The sequence below is a fragment of the Diadema antillarum genome, unplaced genomic scaffold, assembly GCF_040938485.1.
Source record: "Diadema antillarum isolate AM-2024a unplaced genomic scaffold, OU_Dant_1.0 seq00001260_RagTag, whole genome shotgun sequence".
NCBI classification, from domain to species: Eukaryota; Metazoa; Echinodermata; class Echinoidea; order Diadematoida; family Diadematidae; genus Diadema; species Diadema antillarum.
Genome location: NW_027272043.1, coordinates 65558 through 86204, shown reverse-complemented (window position 1 = coordinate 86204; position 20647 = coordinate 65558). Strand labels below are relative to the sequence as shown.

The 20647-nt window shown below is 39.4% G+C and overlaps 1 protein-coding gene across 1 annotated transcript in view; it reads right to left on the bottom strand.

The window, feature by feature from the left end:
* LOC139745375 (fibronectin type-III domain-containing protein 3A-like) overlaps positions 1-20647 on the bottom strand; it is a 117072-nt gene that overhangs the window by 34615 nt on the left and 61810 nt on the right. Inside the window, exons 4-8 of the mRNA XM_071655769.1 lie at positions 17611-17803; positions 11648-11772; positions 9287-9449; positions 4879-4965; positions 3916-4054 (exon numbers count right to left, since the gene is read on the bottom strand). Coding sequence (XP_071511870.1) covers positions 3916-4054; positions 4879-4965; positions 9287-9449; positions 11648-11772; positions 17611-17803 — 707 coding nt within the window. The remainder of the gene's footprint in view (positions 1-3915; positions 4055-4878; positions 4966-9286; positions 9450-11647; positions 11773-17610; positions 17804-20647) is intronic.

Here is a 20647-nt window from a genome sequence, read left to right as displayed (position 1 = left end):
ACTCTATCTACCGTAGGTTGTGTTATTTCCATATAGCCTGTTATGCTGCCCTCTATTGACTTTGGCCACACAGTTTGAACACTATGCTTACAAAACAATTTGCTATTTGTGAGCAGTTACATCTGCATCTTCATTATGAAGCATGTTTACCTTGATCTGCACTAAATTAAACGCTAGTCTCAGAAATAAATATATGATGTGCTAAGAGATCATGCTATACATGTATATGCTATGAATTCCCAACTTTGAGTAATGAACATTACATTTTCATTTGTAATTTTAGGCATATTAATTACATTAACATACATTCATATACAAGTACACATATTTCTTAATCAAGCTAGAAGATAAGGGTGCAGTTTATATATCGGTGAAACAGCAACTTCCACGACGTATCCTGGAATACTATACAGCATTTGAATTTGATCTACAAATGTCTATGTTTTGTGGGTGCATGCAGTGCCCCCACTTGTCCTAGTGGGCATATAGACAAGGATCTTGCAGTTCAACAGACCACATTCCATTCATTCACTTGCCTTGACCAACTTTCAGTTGCCCTTAGCAAGCAGGCATAAACACTTGTATGTATTACTACCGCTTCCATGACATATGCTCCTGCGACAATTGCTCCCATTAAATATCTGCACGCTTCGCTAAACATGAATTCTATACCCACAAACATAACCCTAACCCTAATCTTAATCCTCACATCAAACTAAACATAAAACCCGATCACATCCTTAACCCTAACTCCAAGTCCTTGGAGAAAATAAGACCAGAGCCGTTGTCGCAGGAGCAAATGCCATTATTACCACGCTGGTCACTGGCGACATATAAACCATATGGTACAAGTGGTCAGTCATTGGTCTGGTTTCAGAGACTTTAAGCTGCGAGGTGACAAATAATCTTTCATGGTTCCATGTATTTCAGGTTTGGGGTCATAAGTCATTTGTCTTAGTTCTGCATATTGCCCTTCATGTTTGGCTTTATACATCAAGAGAAAGTACTGGTAGCTACATGTGCTGTCACATATTACGTTATACTGATGACACACGGATGAATTCCTATCTCCGAATCAGACGCAGATACAGACGAGAAAGATAGATAGATAGAGAAAGAGAAAGAGAAGGAGACAGAGAGATAAGGAGATAGAAATGAGATGGAGAGAGAAATAGAGAGAAAGAGATTCCCACCCCAACATGCCTGTATCAACTTAAAGATATCGTTTATCATTGGGAGGAGTGATTTAGAAAATGTTTGAGTAATTACATTTGATGCATATATGTGTAAATCAGTTGTATCACAAAACATCCTACCACATAAATATTTGCAATAAAGCCTAAAATATAAGGAGATATCACTACATATTTTTGTCGATAAACAACAGTTGTAGATGATTTATTGTAGAAACAATCTTTATCATTAACATTTTGTATACTTAACAATACTTAACATTGATTATACTAATTAACATTTTTCCGTTGGTTGTTTCTATCCGTAACTCACAATTTTGAACTATTTTGAAGCACTAAAGCTGGGTTTTTGTTTCATTTGCAAATGGTAAATAGTGCCTTTAAACTGTACCAATGAAATGCCGGTCACTGGCACAAAAGTGGCAAATTATCTTGGCACTGACAACAGAGGTTTGCAGCAGGAACCGCAGTGGTCTGGGTGTTCAGTCAGATTTCTGGAAATGATAATTACCGCTCTGTCATCGCCGTTCGCAAACAAGGACTCCACAGAGTATTTTTGCCTCATAGGTGGGTTTAGTATTTCTTACCTAATCATCATCGTCAAAATTTTTTTTTACCACGAATTCCCTAGTATTGACTGTGGTAGGAGTTTTTCTTCAAATGACAGCACAAGGCATACAGGGTTTTTTTTATTTTTTTCAATCATCAAAATATAATTTTGCCACAGTAATTGAATTATTTCCCACAGAATGGCCCCATAGAGGAGTGATAAGTCAAAGCCCTTTGGATAATGTCCTCTAAAACAAACCTCAGGAACCATTTTGGGGGGTATGACAGTTCGATTTAGCCACGCTCACCTCCTGAACCATTTTGGAAATGCTGGCAGCAATGAATTGCCAACGGGAAACAGATTACAGCAAATCCAAACCCAGCTGGCTTTGCACATGCTACCGCTTACGTAACGTGGCGAGTTCTTGCTAGAACTCACAGTTCAAAGAGAATTGCACCAATTGAGAGAAATGTTTAATGGGAAAACGTTTTTTTTTTTGTGTGTGTTTTTTTTTTTTTTTTTTTTTGGGGGGGGGGGGGGAGAGGATGGTAAGCTGAAACTAGAGGAAAACCAGATAAATATTTGTAAATTAAATAACTTACTGTCCTTCATGCATCTAAAAAAAGCTGGCGAGGTCAAGTGACTGTGTAATATAAACAGAGTATTTCATTAACTCACACTTCTCTCCCTCCCCCCCCTAAAAAAAATATTATATAGTGTTCTCAACATGAGTGAGTCTGAGACACAGGTACTGTAAAACTAGGAATTTTCATGTGCATTTTAATATATATATATGTTTTAATGCACAAAAAAATTTCTTGTCTAAATTGTAAGGCATTGGACGCCAGTGGCAATTCGCCAAAATTTCATGCTGCAAATAAGGCCGTTGGTACCCAATTCGCAAAAATTTCATGCCGCGAATACTTCTTGCTTGATAGTAGTACATTACAGCAGACATCATTACAACATTTTTACGGTGACGGTGACAATTTTGCCATATTGCAAAATGCATTGTTTCACAGTACAATGAAACAAACACATGAGTGACATTCATGTGTTTGTGTCATTGTCTCACTGATGATGAGCTAAACTAAATCCACACATTTTTGTGTGCCATTAAATCCTCAGAGACCATAAGATAGTATCTGATTTCACTGGAGCATATCTCTACTATATTAGAGCCAAGTTCTTCCTATCCACCTACATTTCAATGTGAAAACAATGCCTACTTTAAATTCTGCTCACAGAAAAATTCTCCACCGAGATGAGCCCTTTTTAAAACGATTGCCCTTTCCTCTAATCACTCTCTCTCTGCTGTGCCATAGACGTCACACTGCCCATTAATTGTCCCTTTAATCACCTGCCCTTTACACATGTAAATGACTTATGCTCCTGAGCATTTAGTTGCAAACTTGCTCAGCTGTTAGTTCTCCCCTCAACTAGACTTGTCTTTAGGTTAACGAGAAAACCCTAATAGAGTGGAACATCTGCCACAAATCAAAACAAACAAAGAGGCAGAGGATTATGCAATCCTTAATAATCCATTCAGTGTTGGGATGGCAATCTGTGAAGATACGCAAAGTCAGCAACCCAGTGGAAGAAGGGAAATGGCAAAAAAGCTGTTAAGGGTGCATTTGTACTTCCATCCTTTATGGACACAGGAGACAGTCGCCATGATGTACTCGAGACTCAAATGAATAAGAACTAGACCTGAATGGGATAATACCGCAGTTAACATTTCCCAGTAAAGAAATGTCTGGCTCATAAATGAAGTGAAACTTTGGTTGACTAGGATAATCTTTTCATAGGATATTCCTACCAAATGGACAACATCGTACAAAGTTGATCTTACCAAGGGAGGAAACTGCGTAAATCCATGAGAAAAACACAGGTATGGGTTTTAATATCCTGAATAGCAGTCACAAAATCTCTGTGTATGAAACTTTCTTAGATTAAGGCACAGACATACACAGGCAGTCTAAGCTTGTTAGTGATATTCAAACATGCGCAAGTCACGTTGTGATATCAAGGAGCATGTATCGAACTTCATGACTAAACTTTTCCCCTTCTTTCAATTAAACAAAGTAACTGACATGGGACAAGGTTCTTTCCCTAAAGTTGTCTCAAGTGTGTGGTGGTGACTGTACTGACAAGAAAGGGAGACTTCCGTACCCCATGTGATCTTGAAGCCGGTGGAGTGGAGTTTGCCCTTTAGGCTTGGCTTGGAAGGCGCTCGCGGTGCATCAGGCGTCGTGCGGAAGGCCACTGTGCTGCTCCACCCACTGTTTCCCTCGTCATTGAAGGCACGTAACTTTGGGGGGCATGACCAAGGGGAGAAGCGAAATAGAAAATGCAGAATAGAGAGAAGAATGGATATGTAAGTTAAATTAGATGAAAGCACTTCAGCTAAAAAATCGTATCTCAGGTGACTCCCTATATTACAAAGTCCTCTAGACTGCCAGTTTTCTTTTGTTATATCAAAATTTCTGTAAAGCCGAACAGTGAAGTATATGAAGTTATATAAGTGAAAACTTTGGGACCTGACTTTTTACTTCATTGTAATGAGAACTTCGTTAAAAACCATGTTCATTAGAACAGGAGTGCACTGTATCAACGGAAACATGTTAGAGAAAACTGCAGCATTTTACCCACTACAGCAATCTCTTAACAGATCAGCAAAGTGATAAAAAAAAGAGAAGGTCCCTCCCTCCCAGCCTGACAGCGAAACATATTCACACATTTACATAAACGTGTGCACACACTTTTTGAACAAAGAAGATTCATCAATTCAAAACATTCTGTCATAGAATTGATACATGGAAACACCCAAACACAGAAACAACATACACTCACTCTTGACATATATAAACATACCCATAAACAAAATGCAGAAAAAGAGGCTACTCTGAGAAGCAAATATACTGAATGTTCATGTCCAACAATATTTGAAAACACCCTTTTCAGTTAAATTGATGTGGGAAGAAGCAGAGAAAACAACAGACAGAGAGACAGCGTAGAGAGAGAGAGAGAGAGAGAGAGCGAGAGAGGGCGAGAGAGAGATGATTGGGAGTAATATATAAAAGAGAACCAACATCTTATGCAGACGCGATTTTTGTGTCACTAGTGCATACTTACCCTAAACTTGTACTCTGAATTTCTGGCAAGATTTTTACAACAGTGGGTAGTCTCATCCCCTCTATACACAACCTGGAAGCCATAACGCTGGGGAGGATGGAAGCAAAGAGAGAAATACAATGTTCGCGTCAAAGGTCAAAGCATGTAAAAGACAAGCATCACAGCTCTAACTTCTCTTGCTGGGGATCCTTTTTCACTTGGAATTGTAAGCCTTCAAGAGTGGTTGAAAGTGTTCTGTACATGTTTTCATATGCCTTCTGTGATGAAGTTTTTTTTTTTTCATTCTCTACCTCCCCCCCCCCCCCCCCCCCAAGCATTGAGTTGGTAACTCATTAATCTCTTCATATCACTCACATTGTACCACCTAGTTGGTCATATCTATCATATTGATATTCACTTCAGTGAAATCATCAAAATTTGACCTGGATGTGTCAAGTTTCCTACCTCTCTCCACTTTTCTTGAAGAAAAGAAGTCTTCATTATACTCCTTTTGATAATCATGTCCTATGTACAAGTATATAGCCCAATTTTTTTTTCCACATGAGGTCACACTTGTCTCATAGTAAAACTAGAAATGTCGCTAAGGCGACTGCTATGCCTCCGCCATAATGTATGATTCTCCTAATAGGTCTATAGTATATGTGGACAATGTATAATTACATTTTCACGATATTGGCAAAATACTGAAATTACATGTTTGTCACAAATGTGTTGAATGTTCACCTTCCTTTACCTAGGTTTAATTAGATGAATAGGAGAGCATGTATTTGGGGATTCAAGGACTTTAACTTGACTTTGACCCATTCATAAGTGTACAGTATGAATACTGTAATTTCAAGGTATGGAGAAAAAGTGTAATTTCTGTATTGAAAAGTACACTGTTACCATTTTCTTTTGGCCTTTGACCCTAAAATTCATAGGATAATCACTGTCAGGCAGAACATGCATAAATATGTAGTAAGTTTCAAGATAACTTGAGCAACTTCTGAGATATGGAGGAAAAAGTTAGTTCCGCACTTTCCCTTGATCTTTGACCTTTTGACCTTTGAGGCAAACCCCCGCCCCCCCCCCCCCCAAAAAAAAAAAAAAAAAAGAGAGAAAAAGAAAATTTCCAGATAATCTAGGTTATACATGCATACACCAAGTGTAAAAAAAAAAAAAAATTGCTGGCATTACATAAATACATGTATGAGGGAAATAGAAAAAATTTGAAGTGTTGCACTTGACCTTTGACCCCTGACCTTTGACCCTATGAACCCTAGATTCTCTAGATAATAACTGCCAGTCAGTACGTGTATATATACTATGTTCCATGAAGATACCTTGAACAATTTCCAAGGTACGGAGAAAAAAAGCGAAGTTTTAATATTTTAACTTAACCTTTTGACCTTTGACCTTTGACCTCATGACCCAAAACTTTCACCAGAGAATCTTAATTGGGTAATACATGTTTGCACTAAGTTTCAAGAAAATATCTTCAGGCATTGCATAGATATGGAGGAAATAGTGAAATTTTATGTATTTGACCTTGACCTTTTGACCTTTGACCTTGACCATGTGCACCCAAAAGTTGATAGGCACAACTTCACCCCCTAATACACATACATGCCAAGTTTCATTAGGATACCTTAAAAGGTTTTGATAGTTACCCTGTCCACAAAATTTATTACGGACGGACGGAAGGACGGACGGACGGAAGGACGGACGGACGGACGGACGGACGGAAGGACGGACGGACGGACGGATGGACGGACGACCCGAAAACATAATGCCTCCGGCACCACTTCGTGGCGGAGGCATAAATATAAAATGAGACGTGCAACCTAGAGAGACCTTTTGCTTCCTATTAAATAAGGGGTGGGGAGGTAGGAGGTTTTTATAGAAATGTTTAGTGAACATTCAGCATTCATCTATGACACATCATTCTATCTCGTAATGTACAGTAGAGAATTCAGCAATTGGCTGCACTGTAGCCACTAGCTGAATGATGTACATTAATGACATCATAAAAATGAGGCTGTGCATTTATCACTGTCAAACAAATCACTACACATGCCCGAGATAGTAACAGCGAGCCTAAAATAAGACAGCTTCAAAGTCAAGAGGTTGATATTGCCCATCAGCATGTTTCATACACATTAAGTCTGAAGCCCTTGACTTGCCTTAAAGGGAGCCAACACCCAAAGAGAAATGTGGATTGAGTAAAAGCAGCAACAATAGTAGAACACATTGGTGAAAGTTTGAGGAAAATCGGCCAATTGATGCAAAAGTTATGAATTTTTAAAGTTTGGTGTTGTAATGACTGGATAAGGAGACTAATAGAGTTCAGGACGTCATGTGTGGACGATAACATATATAAAGGGAATTCCACAAAAATTCATTTTTCATGAAAATTACACATTCCATCAACTTGATACTGACATATGTTAAAGGTAGCAATTATTCCCCCTGCTTTCTGAAAGCGGTAAGTCAAGTGCTCTTTCATAATGCCAGAAAAGTCAATTTCTGTGGAATTTTCTTTATATTTTATTCATATTGTTGTCCACACATACATTATAACCTCTAGTAGTCTCTTCATCCAGTGATTCCAACACCAAAACTGTCAAAATTCATAACTTTTGCATGGATTGTCTGATTTTCCTCAAACTTTTACTGATGTGTTCTACTAATGTTGCTGCTTTCACTCAATCCACATTGCTCTTTGGCTTTGGGTTCCCTTTAAGACTCCAGCTCTGCACTGTCTCCACTAGGAGGAAATGTCACAGCATGGGAAGGGGGCGGGGGAGGGGAGGTTTGGTGCACCTGAAGCCCCCAAAGGTCACCTGCCACATGTGACCTCTCTAGCAGGAAGGGGTAAATTGTGAGGATGGGGGGGGGGGGGGGGGGGGGGGGGAGGATGGGGGAGATGTCGCAGTACAAAATAACCTCTTACACGTTGCCAATGCGTTATGCATTAGCCTGACTCTCAGTCCCTCTAGTTGCCCCAAGATGCAGCAGGGAGGTAAAGAGGGAAGCCCTAGGCCCGTAGGGTGTCTCTCCCCTCCCCCCTTTCATGCCATAACAGTGCTATTATCGAAACAGTACACGCCTCTGCTGAATCAAACTTGACCTTTCCATCATTCTCATTTAATGTTAGCCGGTGGCTGCATGTCTTTGACTGACTGCTCATCTTGGCTCACTAACATTAGGCTCTCCATTTTCTTCATCATGGTTACTTTGTCACCAATTCTTAGTAGCTTGTCCTGCGTGCCTTTTCAGCTGTATAATGTATGGATATCGTCTAATTCTTCTTCATACTTCTACTAATGGTTAGATGTCTATTTACTGTCTGATAAGCATATGGCCAATCTATCTTTGTGGTAAATAAAAAAAAGCCAATATTTGGCTAGTGGGGTCTCTCCTCTTTTGTATTTTTCTTCTGATGCCATTACTCAAGATTGGAATTTTACCCAGCCTAAAAAGTGTGATGAAGGCCTTGAAAATGTTTGCACGCTTAGTGGCTTCAGGCCTAGAAATGGACAATCTTACTCAATATTCATTTATTTTATTATTACTATTATTATTATTTTTTTTTTAGAAAACAAGGAATGAACAACAGGAAGTATAGAAGGTCTGCCGTAAATAACAGCATCAGACATATTTCCTTGAATTCAAGCTATGGTGCATGAATGGCTGTAGGTTCTATTATAGTGTCGCCTCATCAACTATTTTACAAAAAAAAATAATAATATAAACATGCCCACAACACTTAACACCGATAGTATGGGGATACTACTGAGTGGGAAGGCTGGCCCGGTTCGGACATATTTAAGAGTCCCTGTATCGCATTGTGTACAACTCTTATCACTGATCTCAATGTAAGTACACACACAGCCATAAGATTCTTGACTGGAGTGGACTCTTACTGATGAGTATACGCTTCGATGCACATATGTATTTGCTGATTTTGTGACTGACAAGGCTATTTGTGGGTTTTGAATTTACTCCAATGGGTAGTAAATGGAGATCAAGTCAATCAGACCATCCATGTTTCCCCATGCTACAGTCTTTAATACCTAACTCATTCAGTTCGGTTTAGTCCAGTGAGAATGGGAAGACTAAGTCTTATCAGCTCTGCCTAGTCCAGTGAGACATAGGAAGACTAGGGCCCCATTTCATGAAAAGTTGATATGATAGCAACTCTTGCTGGAATGACACTTTGTCATGGTAATGACAAGGATTCAGCTTCCTGATTGGCTGCTGTTTTGGGAAGTTGTCATTCCAGAAAGAGTTGCTATCCTAACATCTTTTATGAAATGGGGTCCTGGTCTCATCAGCTTGGCTTAGTCCAGTGAGACATGGGAAGACCAGGTCTTATCAGCTCGGCCTAGTCCAGTGACATGTGAGACATTGGAAGACCAAGTCTTACCTTTGTTTCGTCGTCCATCTCCAGAATGTAGCCCTGGATGTCTCCAGGGCCCCTTTGCCACTGTAGCCTGAGACTCCGGGCCAGGGCCTCAAGAAGGACCACGGGCTCCGGGACAGGAGGCACGCTACCCGCCGTGTAGAACCGCCCCTCATCGCTGAAACCACTGAGGAGCAGACGGGTGGGTGGGGGAAGGAGGTAGAAAACAGTGGGTGGAGACCATGTTGAGAGAAATGCACTTGACACATTAAAACTGATGAAGGCACAATTAACAGATCACGGCTCATTTACAGTTGTACACCCCACTATCAAATATCAATGATAGTGATGATGATAATGATGATGATGTGATCATGTTGGCAACCACAGCAACACCAATGCTAATCACAATCACAATAATAATGATGATAATTATAATTATCATCATCATTATTATCATCATCATCATTATCATCATCATCATCATCATCATAACAATAATATAACCAAGAATAATAATAACAATTTTGATGTTACTGACATAACAGTAATAAATGATTTCATATTCATCAGTAAAACATTGGTATTATACAGAGAGCCTCTCTCCCACATTGAGGTGAATACATGTACAGCACCCAGTAACATATTGCAATTCTGATCGCTAAACTCGAAACTGCTCCTACTGCAAATCCTCTCCAATTCCACTCCAAGTTGCTTATTTTTGGTGAAAAATGCTAAATTCCATCTAATCACAATATTATTCTACTTTCTATCGGACTCCCATTAACATACTTGAGCACATAACTGGATAGAGAAGGACATTATGGATCAATTGCCTTTCCGAAGGGCACAAGTACTTTGACAAGACTTGAACCCTGCACCTTCTCAATGAGAGTCAAGTCCTCAATCCACTATATCAAATCTCCTATAATCACCTTTCACATATCAAACACTATGCTATAACTTATTTATGTAGTTGGTTGTGCAAGGCCTCAACCTACATGTAAAGGAAAAAAAAAAAATCAAATGAGATAAAAGGATACTTCTCACAGGCCTTCTTGCAAAGGAGCAGTTTGAGATATTAAACTCCCAACAATCTTTATCAATACCAATCACCATAATCCTATTTTAAAAATTTGGTGGAAATATGGGTTGCCTGAAAAAATGAAGCTACTACTTTAAAGTTGTACATCTTCTGACCTTGTGAGCCAAATTTTTCTTGGCCTGATTTTGCAGAAATTTTGAAGAAAAAAAAGAACAGGAAGAAAAGGAGAAAATCAGGTAGCTTCCCCGCTGCTTTGTGCAGGAACTAAATCTGGGCTCTGTGATGATATCTTGTCTTTCTCTCAGGGCTACAATCAGTGAGACCCTGTCCAGAAAAACCTTGGGATATCCAAGAAGTCTCCAGTATGGCATGTGTGGCTCTTGCCAGGCTAAATACATTCCCAAGCATTCTGTTTGCTTTAAAGCAAAAATCTACAAAATATTTACAGGCATTATTTACCATTTGCAGATGAAACAAAAACCCAGCTTTAGTGCTTCAAAATAGTTTTAAGATGTGAGATGGGGATAAAACAACCATTCTAAAAAAGTTAACAAGTATAATAAAAGTTTAGTATTGAAAATATACAAAATGTGAACAATAGTTATAATAAAATTATCTCTAGACTAAACTGTCTACAGTTATGGTTTAGTGAGAAAAAAAAAGTGATATCTCCTTTACTTCATGGTCTTGATGAACTTATCAAGCAGATTCCCTCTCCAAGCTCCAATACACTGTCTGCCCAATTAATCAAGGCCTCCAAAGGAACAATCACTGGCATAAATTGGCAACCATGCACAACTCTCATTGTTACAAAAATAAAGACGCACAGAATTGACTTATAAAATGGAAAAAAAAAAGAGAGAAAAAAAGTTGCTAATGAGGATAACCCACAATAGATGGGTTTAAAAGGAAATTTTGCCAAAACAAGAAACAGGAAGACCAGCAGACTGCATGGTAAAACTATTTATAATTTGAACTAAGTATTACTTGATATTGCCATGGCAACAGCTATTAAGAGCTATGGAGTTACGTGAGTATCGCAGCTAATGCCACGCAGGCTGTCATTATGCTGAGCTTTGTACACTCGAGTCAAATCATGAAATATGGCCCTTCAGGAGATCTTATTGTAAAAATAAAAAATAAAAGTGAATTCATTTTGATGAAAATTACATGATTCTGTATAACTCAATCAGCGAAACTTAAAAGAAAACTCAACAATGCACAATGCCTATTAGTGTTACTGTTATTATCATTATGATCATCATGATCACCATCATCATCATCATTACTGTCATTACTATCACGATTATTATTTGTCATGGAAAGGCTGGGGTGGTTACCTCGATCCATGACTGTTGATTGCCTGCAGTCTGAAGCGGTAAAGCGTCGACGGCTGGAGCTTCTGGGCCTTATACTGTTTGTCTATTCCCTCGTAGAGCGTGACAAACCCACTCGAACCATTGCCCTACAGGGGAAAGATCAAAATGGGCCTCCGCCAAGTGAACAAAACATGAATACAGCAAAGGAAGGATGTGAGTATTAATGGGGGGGGGGGGGGGGGGACAGGGAGGAATACCAGGCACATTAGATGTCATAGCTTACGAATAGTAATGATCATACACAAACACATTTTCATAAAGAGATGATTTGATAGATTCAAAAAATTAACAATGACAAGAACTACTAGGAGAACAGGATGGAAGAGATTCTTGGAAATGTTTTGAAAGAGGAATCCAAAAATAATCTTTACATGAGAGAGGGAGAGAGAGAGAGGGGGGGGGGGGGGAGGGAGAGAAAGGATCATAACACCAGTACAGTGACTGAGAGAGAAAAGGGTTATATGATGTACAAGGAGACCATGTAAAGATACTTAGATAACATGGGACATATGAATATTTAACTTGCATCACTTCAATACTAACAATTTACATGTACCTTAATAGTCAGAAATCAAAGAAACAAACTTGCAATATATAATCATAAGTTTAGGAAAGAATTGAAGGTAGAAATTCTAACCTTTAAAGTAGTTTATCAAACTCATTACAACTAGTTGTGCTTAAGTCACTGAAATAAATGAAAAATTAATCCAGTCTCTGGTAATATACAAAATGAACAAACAGGCTAGAAAGTCATATCTTTAGAAGTGCAAGGACCTGCTGTTTATCTGTTAACACACAAACTTTATTCAAAACCCTACAGCAACTGCTACAAAAAGATCATAGAAAAGTAATATCAGCTTATCCTGCCACTTGAACTAAGCCTTGCTCATATTCTATTCATGGTTAGAAGTTTCACAGCATCAGTGCAGCTTGGGACGGCTTTGACAATTTGCAAAGGATTTTCTTGAACACACTTTCACGTTCCTCACAGGCATAAAACAGAGAATGCCAGCGTCACAAGAGGAAAAACAAAATGGTCTGGGAGAAGATTAACTACTGCCAGTGATTATACGCCCTCAAGCATCAGATCTCCTTGTATGGTACTACATGTATCTTTCAAAAAGGCAAATTAAACTAAAAATCAACCAATCTCACTGAAAGTAGGTATATTTAGGCCTAGAGTTAATTTACACATGTTATCTATTGTGGGTTGTGCAATGTACAGTCATTATGTTGATAAGAATAAATAGTAAAATGCGTGCAAGTAAGTTGCAAATAAAACTCACTCCAAAACAAGCCTGTGCTCAAGTAATATCCAATGAAAAGAAATCAGTTTTTCATATATATATCGAAGAAGCAAGAAACAAAACACCAAAATAAAAAAGCCATACAAAGAGAAGACATACTGCCCTAAGCACCTTTTTGGAAGGCAGCCATGAAGCACAATATATGGCTGATTAAAAAAAAGGCTTCACAACCATGGACCACATGTAAATGCTGTATATTCATTCTTTCTTTCTTTTTACATCATCTTGACCCATTTCTAATATTTGCACCTGATGTTCGTAGTTTCTGCAGCTCTGCCTCCCATTACAAGCCCCACTCCACAGCCAAACACGAATGATGCACACACACAAGCTATAGTACACTCCCTCTTTTTCCACTCAAACTACATACAACATGCTGTGTCCTATATCTTGTCTCCACTCCCCTATCTCCTCCTACCCCCCCCCCCCCCCCCCCTTCCCCTTCCATTTCTCTTGGGACAAAGAAGATGATTCTGGCAATAACTGGGCCAGCCATATGTGAAGGGGGGATTTACTTCCCAGGGAAAACTGGAAAGGAGGTCATAGGTCAGGATTGCCCATTGATTCCTCCACAAGACAGTGACACCGAGGTTCTCCTCCACTCCTACACTGTATGTCAAACCCTGTGTGCTATGGGTGGAGGGAGGGTGAAAGGGCCAATACACAGTGTCATATTCATGGAAAAGTGTAGTCTAGCTACCAGGGTGACTCGACATTTGCTCCTGCGACAATTGCTCCGGTCTTATTTTGTCCGTGGACTTAGGGTTAGGGTTGTGATAGGATTTTGGGTTTAGATTAATGCGAGGATTAGGATTAGGGATAAGTTAATGTTTAAGGGTAGAATTTATATTTGGCTCAGCGTGCAGATATTTCGTGGGAGCAATTGTTGCATGGAGCAAATGTCATGAACCCAGCTACCCAACTGCCATTAATCTATTAACCCAAAGCTCAAGAGCAGAGACTCCAAATCAAAGCACCTTCTGATCTGGAGATTCTCCCGCCTGAACCCCTAGCAAACGGGAGACTCCAACTTGATGTGTGCGAGGCGCGAAGTTCCTAGGGTTCTAGATGCTCTCTTGTGCTATCTGAGGCTTATTTTTTCAACATACGATAGAAATAAGTGAGAAATCCCTTCCAACGGGAGACAAAGAGCCAGGGCGGGAGAAATTAAATTTCAAACGGGAGAACGGGAGATTTTGCAAAAATGGGTTTTCGGCGGGAGATCTCCCGTCGAAAACGGGAGAGTTGGAGTCTCTGCAAGAGCTAAATAGAAATTAGAATGCACACATCTCTCCCTCTGTGAGCTGTGTAGTGTCCTGACCAAAGCTGTAACAATGACGTCAGTTTCTCAGTGAGGGACACATATTCTTACCTCCTTCCCTTTCCTACTTTTCATTCAACCATCTTGGAGTGCGTGACTGTCCTTATTTATTGCATACGTCAGAATAGTATACATTTACAGGGCCGTCAGCCGTAAGCCCATGTTATATGCCATGTTATCTTTGCATTATGACTTGAGCAAGTGACTGATTGAGGATCATAGGCTAGACAAGGGCCCGTAATCATAAAATAATATGAAATACGGTCCGACCTTGGTTATCCCCTACATCAGGACTGGCGGGCATTCGATATTAAGTGATTCAGTGTAATCTGCTGGACGTATACACATGTTACTATCAACTTGATTTACTATCAATTAGTATGATTATTTGCATGTTGTTGTCATATTTCATCATTCAGATGATGTAGAAATAAAATGAAATATGAGTAAATATTCTCATAAGTGCATTTGTTTGATTGATATTGACCGAAAATGAGATTAAGATTTGTGACTTGTCGGATACTGCCGCTGTATGCTATCTTGCAGTGCACTGCCAGTTGACTACAGCATCATCAAATGCCACTGCCTCTCACAGTACATATAACTGTACATCAATTGCGTGTCCAAATTTTGCAGATTTTAAAGTATCGCAGACAAATCACTCAGAGGAATGTAAAGTCCATGATTATTGGAAATTTGGCGCTGAAATGCATGAAAACATGAAGAACATTGTATAAAGCAAGCTCACATCTGGATAAGAGAGAGAGATGTAGATAAGTGATGACCGGATAACTGAGGTCAAACTGTATAGGTTCTTTCCTTCCTTCTTTTTTTTTTTTGGGGGGGGGGGGGGTGGGTGAGTATGGGAATAACCAAAATTGAGGAAATGGTTGTTCGGAAATCATAACACTACAAGACTGGGAACAGATGCTATACTGCAAACCTGAAAAGACGGGACGGATATTAAAAGGACGCAGAAAGGGGATGAAAGAATAATATCAAGAATATTGACATTCCACAATTTGATTCATTATTACACAGCAGACTCCAAGCACGCCGCCGCCTCACTGAGGGAATCAGGTGGTAACAGGTGGTGCATTATGAAATACATTGTATGCTACTGTAAAACTACAAATATTTGTGACATGAAATTTTTGCGAATTGGAGCCGACGGCCCTTCTCAAGGCATGAAATTTTTGCAAATTGCCACTGGCATTCATTGCATATAGCGTAAACAAAATATTTTGCGTGAATTTTAATTTCGCGAATCTTGGCTCTTTGCGAAATATGCAAAAATTTCATGCACATGAAAATTTTTCATTTTACAGTATATGAAGGGAGAGGATAAACAAAAAAAAAAGGCAGATGTATGATAGTAGGACAACAAAACTGGTATAAAGTAGGTCGAGAGAGAGTATTTAAAGTAAGGAAAGAGAGGGAGAGAGAGAGAGAAAGGGGGTGTGAAAAACTGAACAATTATACATAAGTAAAGGGAACAAAAAATAATCAAGCCAGAGCAAAATCTTAGAGAGATGGAAAACGATTGTGTTTGAAATGTTTGCACATGAATGTTTGCCAATATGGACATTGAAAATGTGCACATATGTGGGCGGAGTTTGAGAAAGCGAAGGAGAGAATCGAACAGCTTATGAAAAGAATGTTAAGAAGAGATTGAGAGGGAGAGGGAAAAAAGAAAAAAGAAAAAAAAACATGAAAAAGAGGTAGAAGAGCTGTTGACTTTTTATATCTGACCTATATTGCCTAATCCCTCAAGGTTTAGAAACCCTGTTTAATGTTGATTCAAGGGAATGGAATTGTGGGAGTTGCAAAAAGGGAGGGGGGGGGGGGGAGGGGGAGGAGGACGAGGGTGTTATGAGGAGCCATACAGACTTGATACCTGCTCAGCCTGTACTTTCTTACCAAACCATGCTGAGGTCATATCAAGGTCTTGGAATGGTTCTGGTATTAAAGGAAAATTGATCTTGAGGGAAGCTGTCAGAATTTCTCATTTACCACTTTGTTTGTTTGTTTGTTTGTTTTACTCTTTATTGAGGGGGGGGGGGGGAGGGGGAGGAACATTACATCAAAATTTGCTTTGATTCTGTTGCATTCTGGATTGAAGGGCTTAGGAGATACATCCAAAGATAGCTGTGGGGTACACTGATCAAAGATTATCTACAATATTACTATCAAAGTGAATATTTTTGCACAAGTATTTTTTTATTTTTTATTTTGCTATGCCAGATACAATAACTTTGGCGTGTCTTTAATTCAGTAGAATCCAGACATTTAACAGTGAGGCATATGACAAGCAAAAATACTTGTGGCTTTTATTTTGAGCTAGTTTCTGGGAGTGCAAAATGCACCAAAAAAAAAAAAAAAAATCCACTCCGAAAAAATTTCAATTTCTTTCATTACATGGGGGCAACTTTTACTACGTCTTGCTTCCCATACACAAGGAGTGCCCAAAATCACTTTAAAAAAAATCAAATGTTGGCATTGGTTTATGGACTATTCCCATGGTTTTGAGCCCATCTCTGTTCTAGACTCCCTGTGATGTTTGTATGACACCACCTGGAAGATATCTGAGGTCATCAACGGCCCCATCTTTGTTATTTCCCCATCCCCTTTGGAAGGGGGAAGATAGGGAGGGGAAGAAGATGAAGAGGAGGAGGAGGAGGAGGAGGAGGAAGAAGAAGAGTGGTGGAGGGGCAATGGAGAAAAGGAGCTGAGTGCAATGTCTTGGGAGAACCAGGAGGGGATGTCCTGTCCTACTTTCACCCTAAATGACCTCTCACAGTCTGTCAAGTTTGTCAGGTGAACCCCGACTGGGCTGGGTCAACTTCTCACAGATGGGCTGTATTTTTGGTAGCAGTTCGCCTTTTTTTCCCTTTTTTTTTAATAACTTCTCTCTTGCCAATCTCATACAAAGCCATAATAATGTTGGATGAGATTACAGCAAAGAGAATCAAACAAACTCCACTTTATTAATACACAGACCAACCATGTACCTCACTTTAACATTCTTGGTAATTGGGTTGGTCCTGATTAGGTGGGTGTCCACTATGAATATGTGTGCATTCCTGCTTCAGACTAAAACTGTATAGATAAATGTATGCCAGTGTACACTCTAATCCAAAATTACAAACATTCACTGTACAGATATACATACATACACGCAGGTACATACATAATTACATACATACATACTCAAACACACAAACATAAAACACATACACGTACATTCACAGGTGGGCGTGTCCACCAGTTTAGTCAGGGGGATAGCTGCCCCTTACCTTGTCACACTGCAGTAAGTAGCTGTGGATCTTGGAACCATTGGAGTTGGGCGCCTTCCACGTGAGGATCAAGTAGTTCTTGGTCTTGCTTTGTAACTTCGGCACCGCGGGGACGTCGGGTGGACAGCCAAGGGTGCTGAAGGTCTCCGGTGGTGAGGGCGCCCCTCGTACACTGCCCAATATTGCACTCACACTGCACAACGTACATGACAAAATAAAGATTAAGAGCTGGAATGTCACGACCGCTTGCAGAAGAGCGTTGGCTCTTACTTTTGCAATGCAACGGGGTATAACACTCTGAAACACTTTAAGAAATTAAGACAATACACAATCAATATTATCAAAAAGAAGAGGGGTAGAGGAAAGAGGGGGATTGGGAAAAGAGAAGAGAACCCTACTCCCCCCCCCAAAAAAAAAAAAAAAAACAAAAGAAGAAGAAGAAGATGTACTTGTTAGAAACTTCCCGATAAAAGATGTCAACTTGTAACTCAAAGAAGCAATAAATATTATTACATTGCAATTTTGGTCTTTGTTTGTTTGTTGTTTTTTTCTGTTGGGTTGGAAATACATTCCACAAATGACAAGGGTTTTGATTATTATAGCATTAATGGTATCGCTGAATTGTTGCTTTGCAAATTCATGTCCTGTCAAATAAAATGTCAACAAAATGCCTGAGGTGAGAAACAAAGGGAGTCAGCACTCAAATCCACATTACTGGTCATACGTTGCATAAAATTAATACATACCAGAGGGAATTTCTATATATGGATTTAAAGGGATTCTTCCTTTAGATATTTGTCTGAGCCTACCCTGAGAGGAAAGTAACTAACAGTTGCCTTTCAAATGAAGGTGAATCATTTGTAAACATTTGTGCTCACCTCTGATAAAATTCTTTGAAGAATTTACAATTCAGATGATTCATGATATCAAACACAGATAGTGGGCACAGGTCAGGGATCCAAAATAGGAATTTAAGAATACACTTGTAGTCCAGTCTGACAGACAGTGACTGGTTCCAAACTTTACCAAATAAGTCATGCAAAATGTCTGGCTAACCGGAACTCTCAAGACAATGCTACAAGTGGTTAAGTATGCACATGAAAACCAAACTACAGGAATAAGAAATGAATATTATCCTTTTAGTTATAAAGTGGCAAACAATGATTTCTCACGATGCTGATAATATGCAGTGCATAGTTGTTGTGATAGGCACCATTTTGACTGCTTAACTTTGTGAATACATGTATCTCTTACCTCTTACATATTTGTTGAAAACAAAACCACCACAAATAATATTATATTCAAACTATGTAAACGTGGGATTGGCTTTTCTGTTATGTGTACCAATAACAGCACTGCCAGATGACGAGAAATATTAGAGGGGAAAAAAAGGAATAAGAAATACCAGGTAAGACTGAACAGTGTACGAGACATTCACCTTGAATATCACATGATGAAGATGCATATCATTAAGTCTTCAAGGTGGAGCAGATGTCAATATGGAGTGTGCAACTTATCAATGGTTTCTCAATGCACGTATTGGGCAAATGTAACATAGAGTGTGAAAATAACGTCCTTTTGTGATTGGCTCAATCATTGGAGTCAACAGATTCAATCAATTTCACTTGATAATGTCCCTTCTCCATCAGTTGTCATAATTGTCCTCTATCTATTCTCAAAAACTGCACTTCAGATTTTAGCCTTACTTATCGCGGTCTTGGCCGGAAATCAAAAGCCGTTTGAAAAACAAAACTAAAAAAAAAAATGAATAAATCACTTTTGGCTTCTTCATACTTTGAAGATTTTCAAATATGACACCTTTACAATATTTGAAAATCTGCCATAGCAGCAACAGGAGATTCTCGGAGCTGATAGGCTCTTGTCAAGGCACAAAACAGGGTGGGGTTATCTTCCTAATCTTTCTCTGCTCATGTTTGTTACATTGGACCCACAAATAAACGGTAGACAATTAAGAAATCTCAGGGGGTAATTTTGTGACAGGTTCGATATACAATGTCTCGTAAATCACTGGAGATTAAATGGACCTCTGGCTCTAACTTCCTGAAATAGCTTCCTCAGGATTATTGAACGAAGGGGGGGGGGGGGATGAATGGATAGAAGAGGGGATAGCGCTATCACATGATTTTACCGATAATGACATTGCCCTGAAGGTCAGACGCTGCTCTTTACGGGGAAACATTGCTCTTTACTACTGCTTTAGAAATTTGTCACACTGACACTATCCCCCTGTTCAGACGCAAGCCAGTTTATACTAAAACTCGATAGAGAAACAACGTCTAAATAATCATCGTATAGCCCACAGACTCTTGAGATGCTAATCTCGACCGTTCTGGAAAACGTTGTGTAGATGCACAGTTTTCTACTGCAAATGTTGTTGCAGCCATGACGTCCCCGCTAGTACGAGGAATAGGGTCACCTTTTGTGCATGCTCACACGAAGTCCCGCCCTGTTATACCGTTCTATGGTCGCCATATGTTCAGATGCATATCGACATGATGGAATGCTGATTCATTATGGAGTTCTAGTTTGAAATGATGCTCTGACCATTGTTACATTAGTCAGCATTCAGAGGTATATATTCATCTTACCATTTTGGTACAGTGATATCGTTTTAGTATGATTTCTTCTTCTTTTTTTGCATCTGAACACTCTGTATGTCTAAATGATTCCTCCCACGAGGAAACATGGAATAGGTTAATGCAGGGGAGTGAAGAGCACTGTGGAAACTGGAGGATTGTTACCATGGAAACTGGGTTATGGATTTGGATACAGGTGGAGAGTACATTTTTATTCTTTAATTTGCAGGCAATTACACAAGGCATGCATCCTCCTCAACACAACCGGGGGAAGAGAATATGACACAGAACAAAATCTCTGGGAGTCAAACTGTAAGCAGGGCAGCGATAAATTAGCGTAATCTTCCAGATTTTTATTGGTGGTACCGATGGGGGCAGGAAGCTACGGGAGGCCCTGATTGCAAACTGCAAGGAGTCGGTTTATGAAGATGAGAGATACA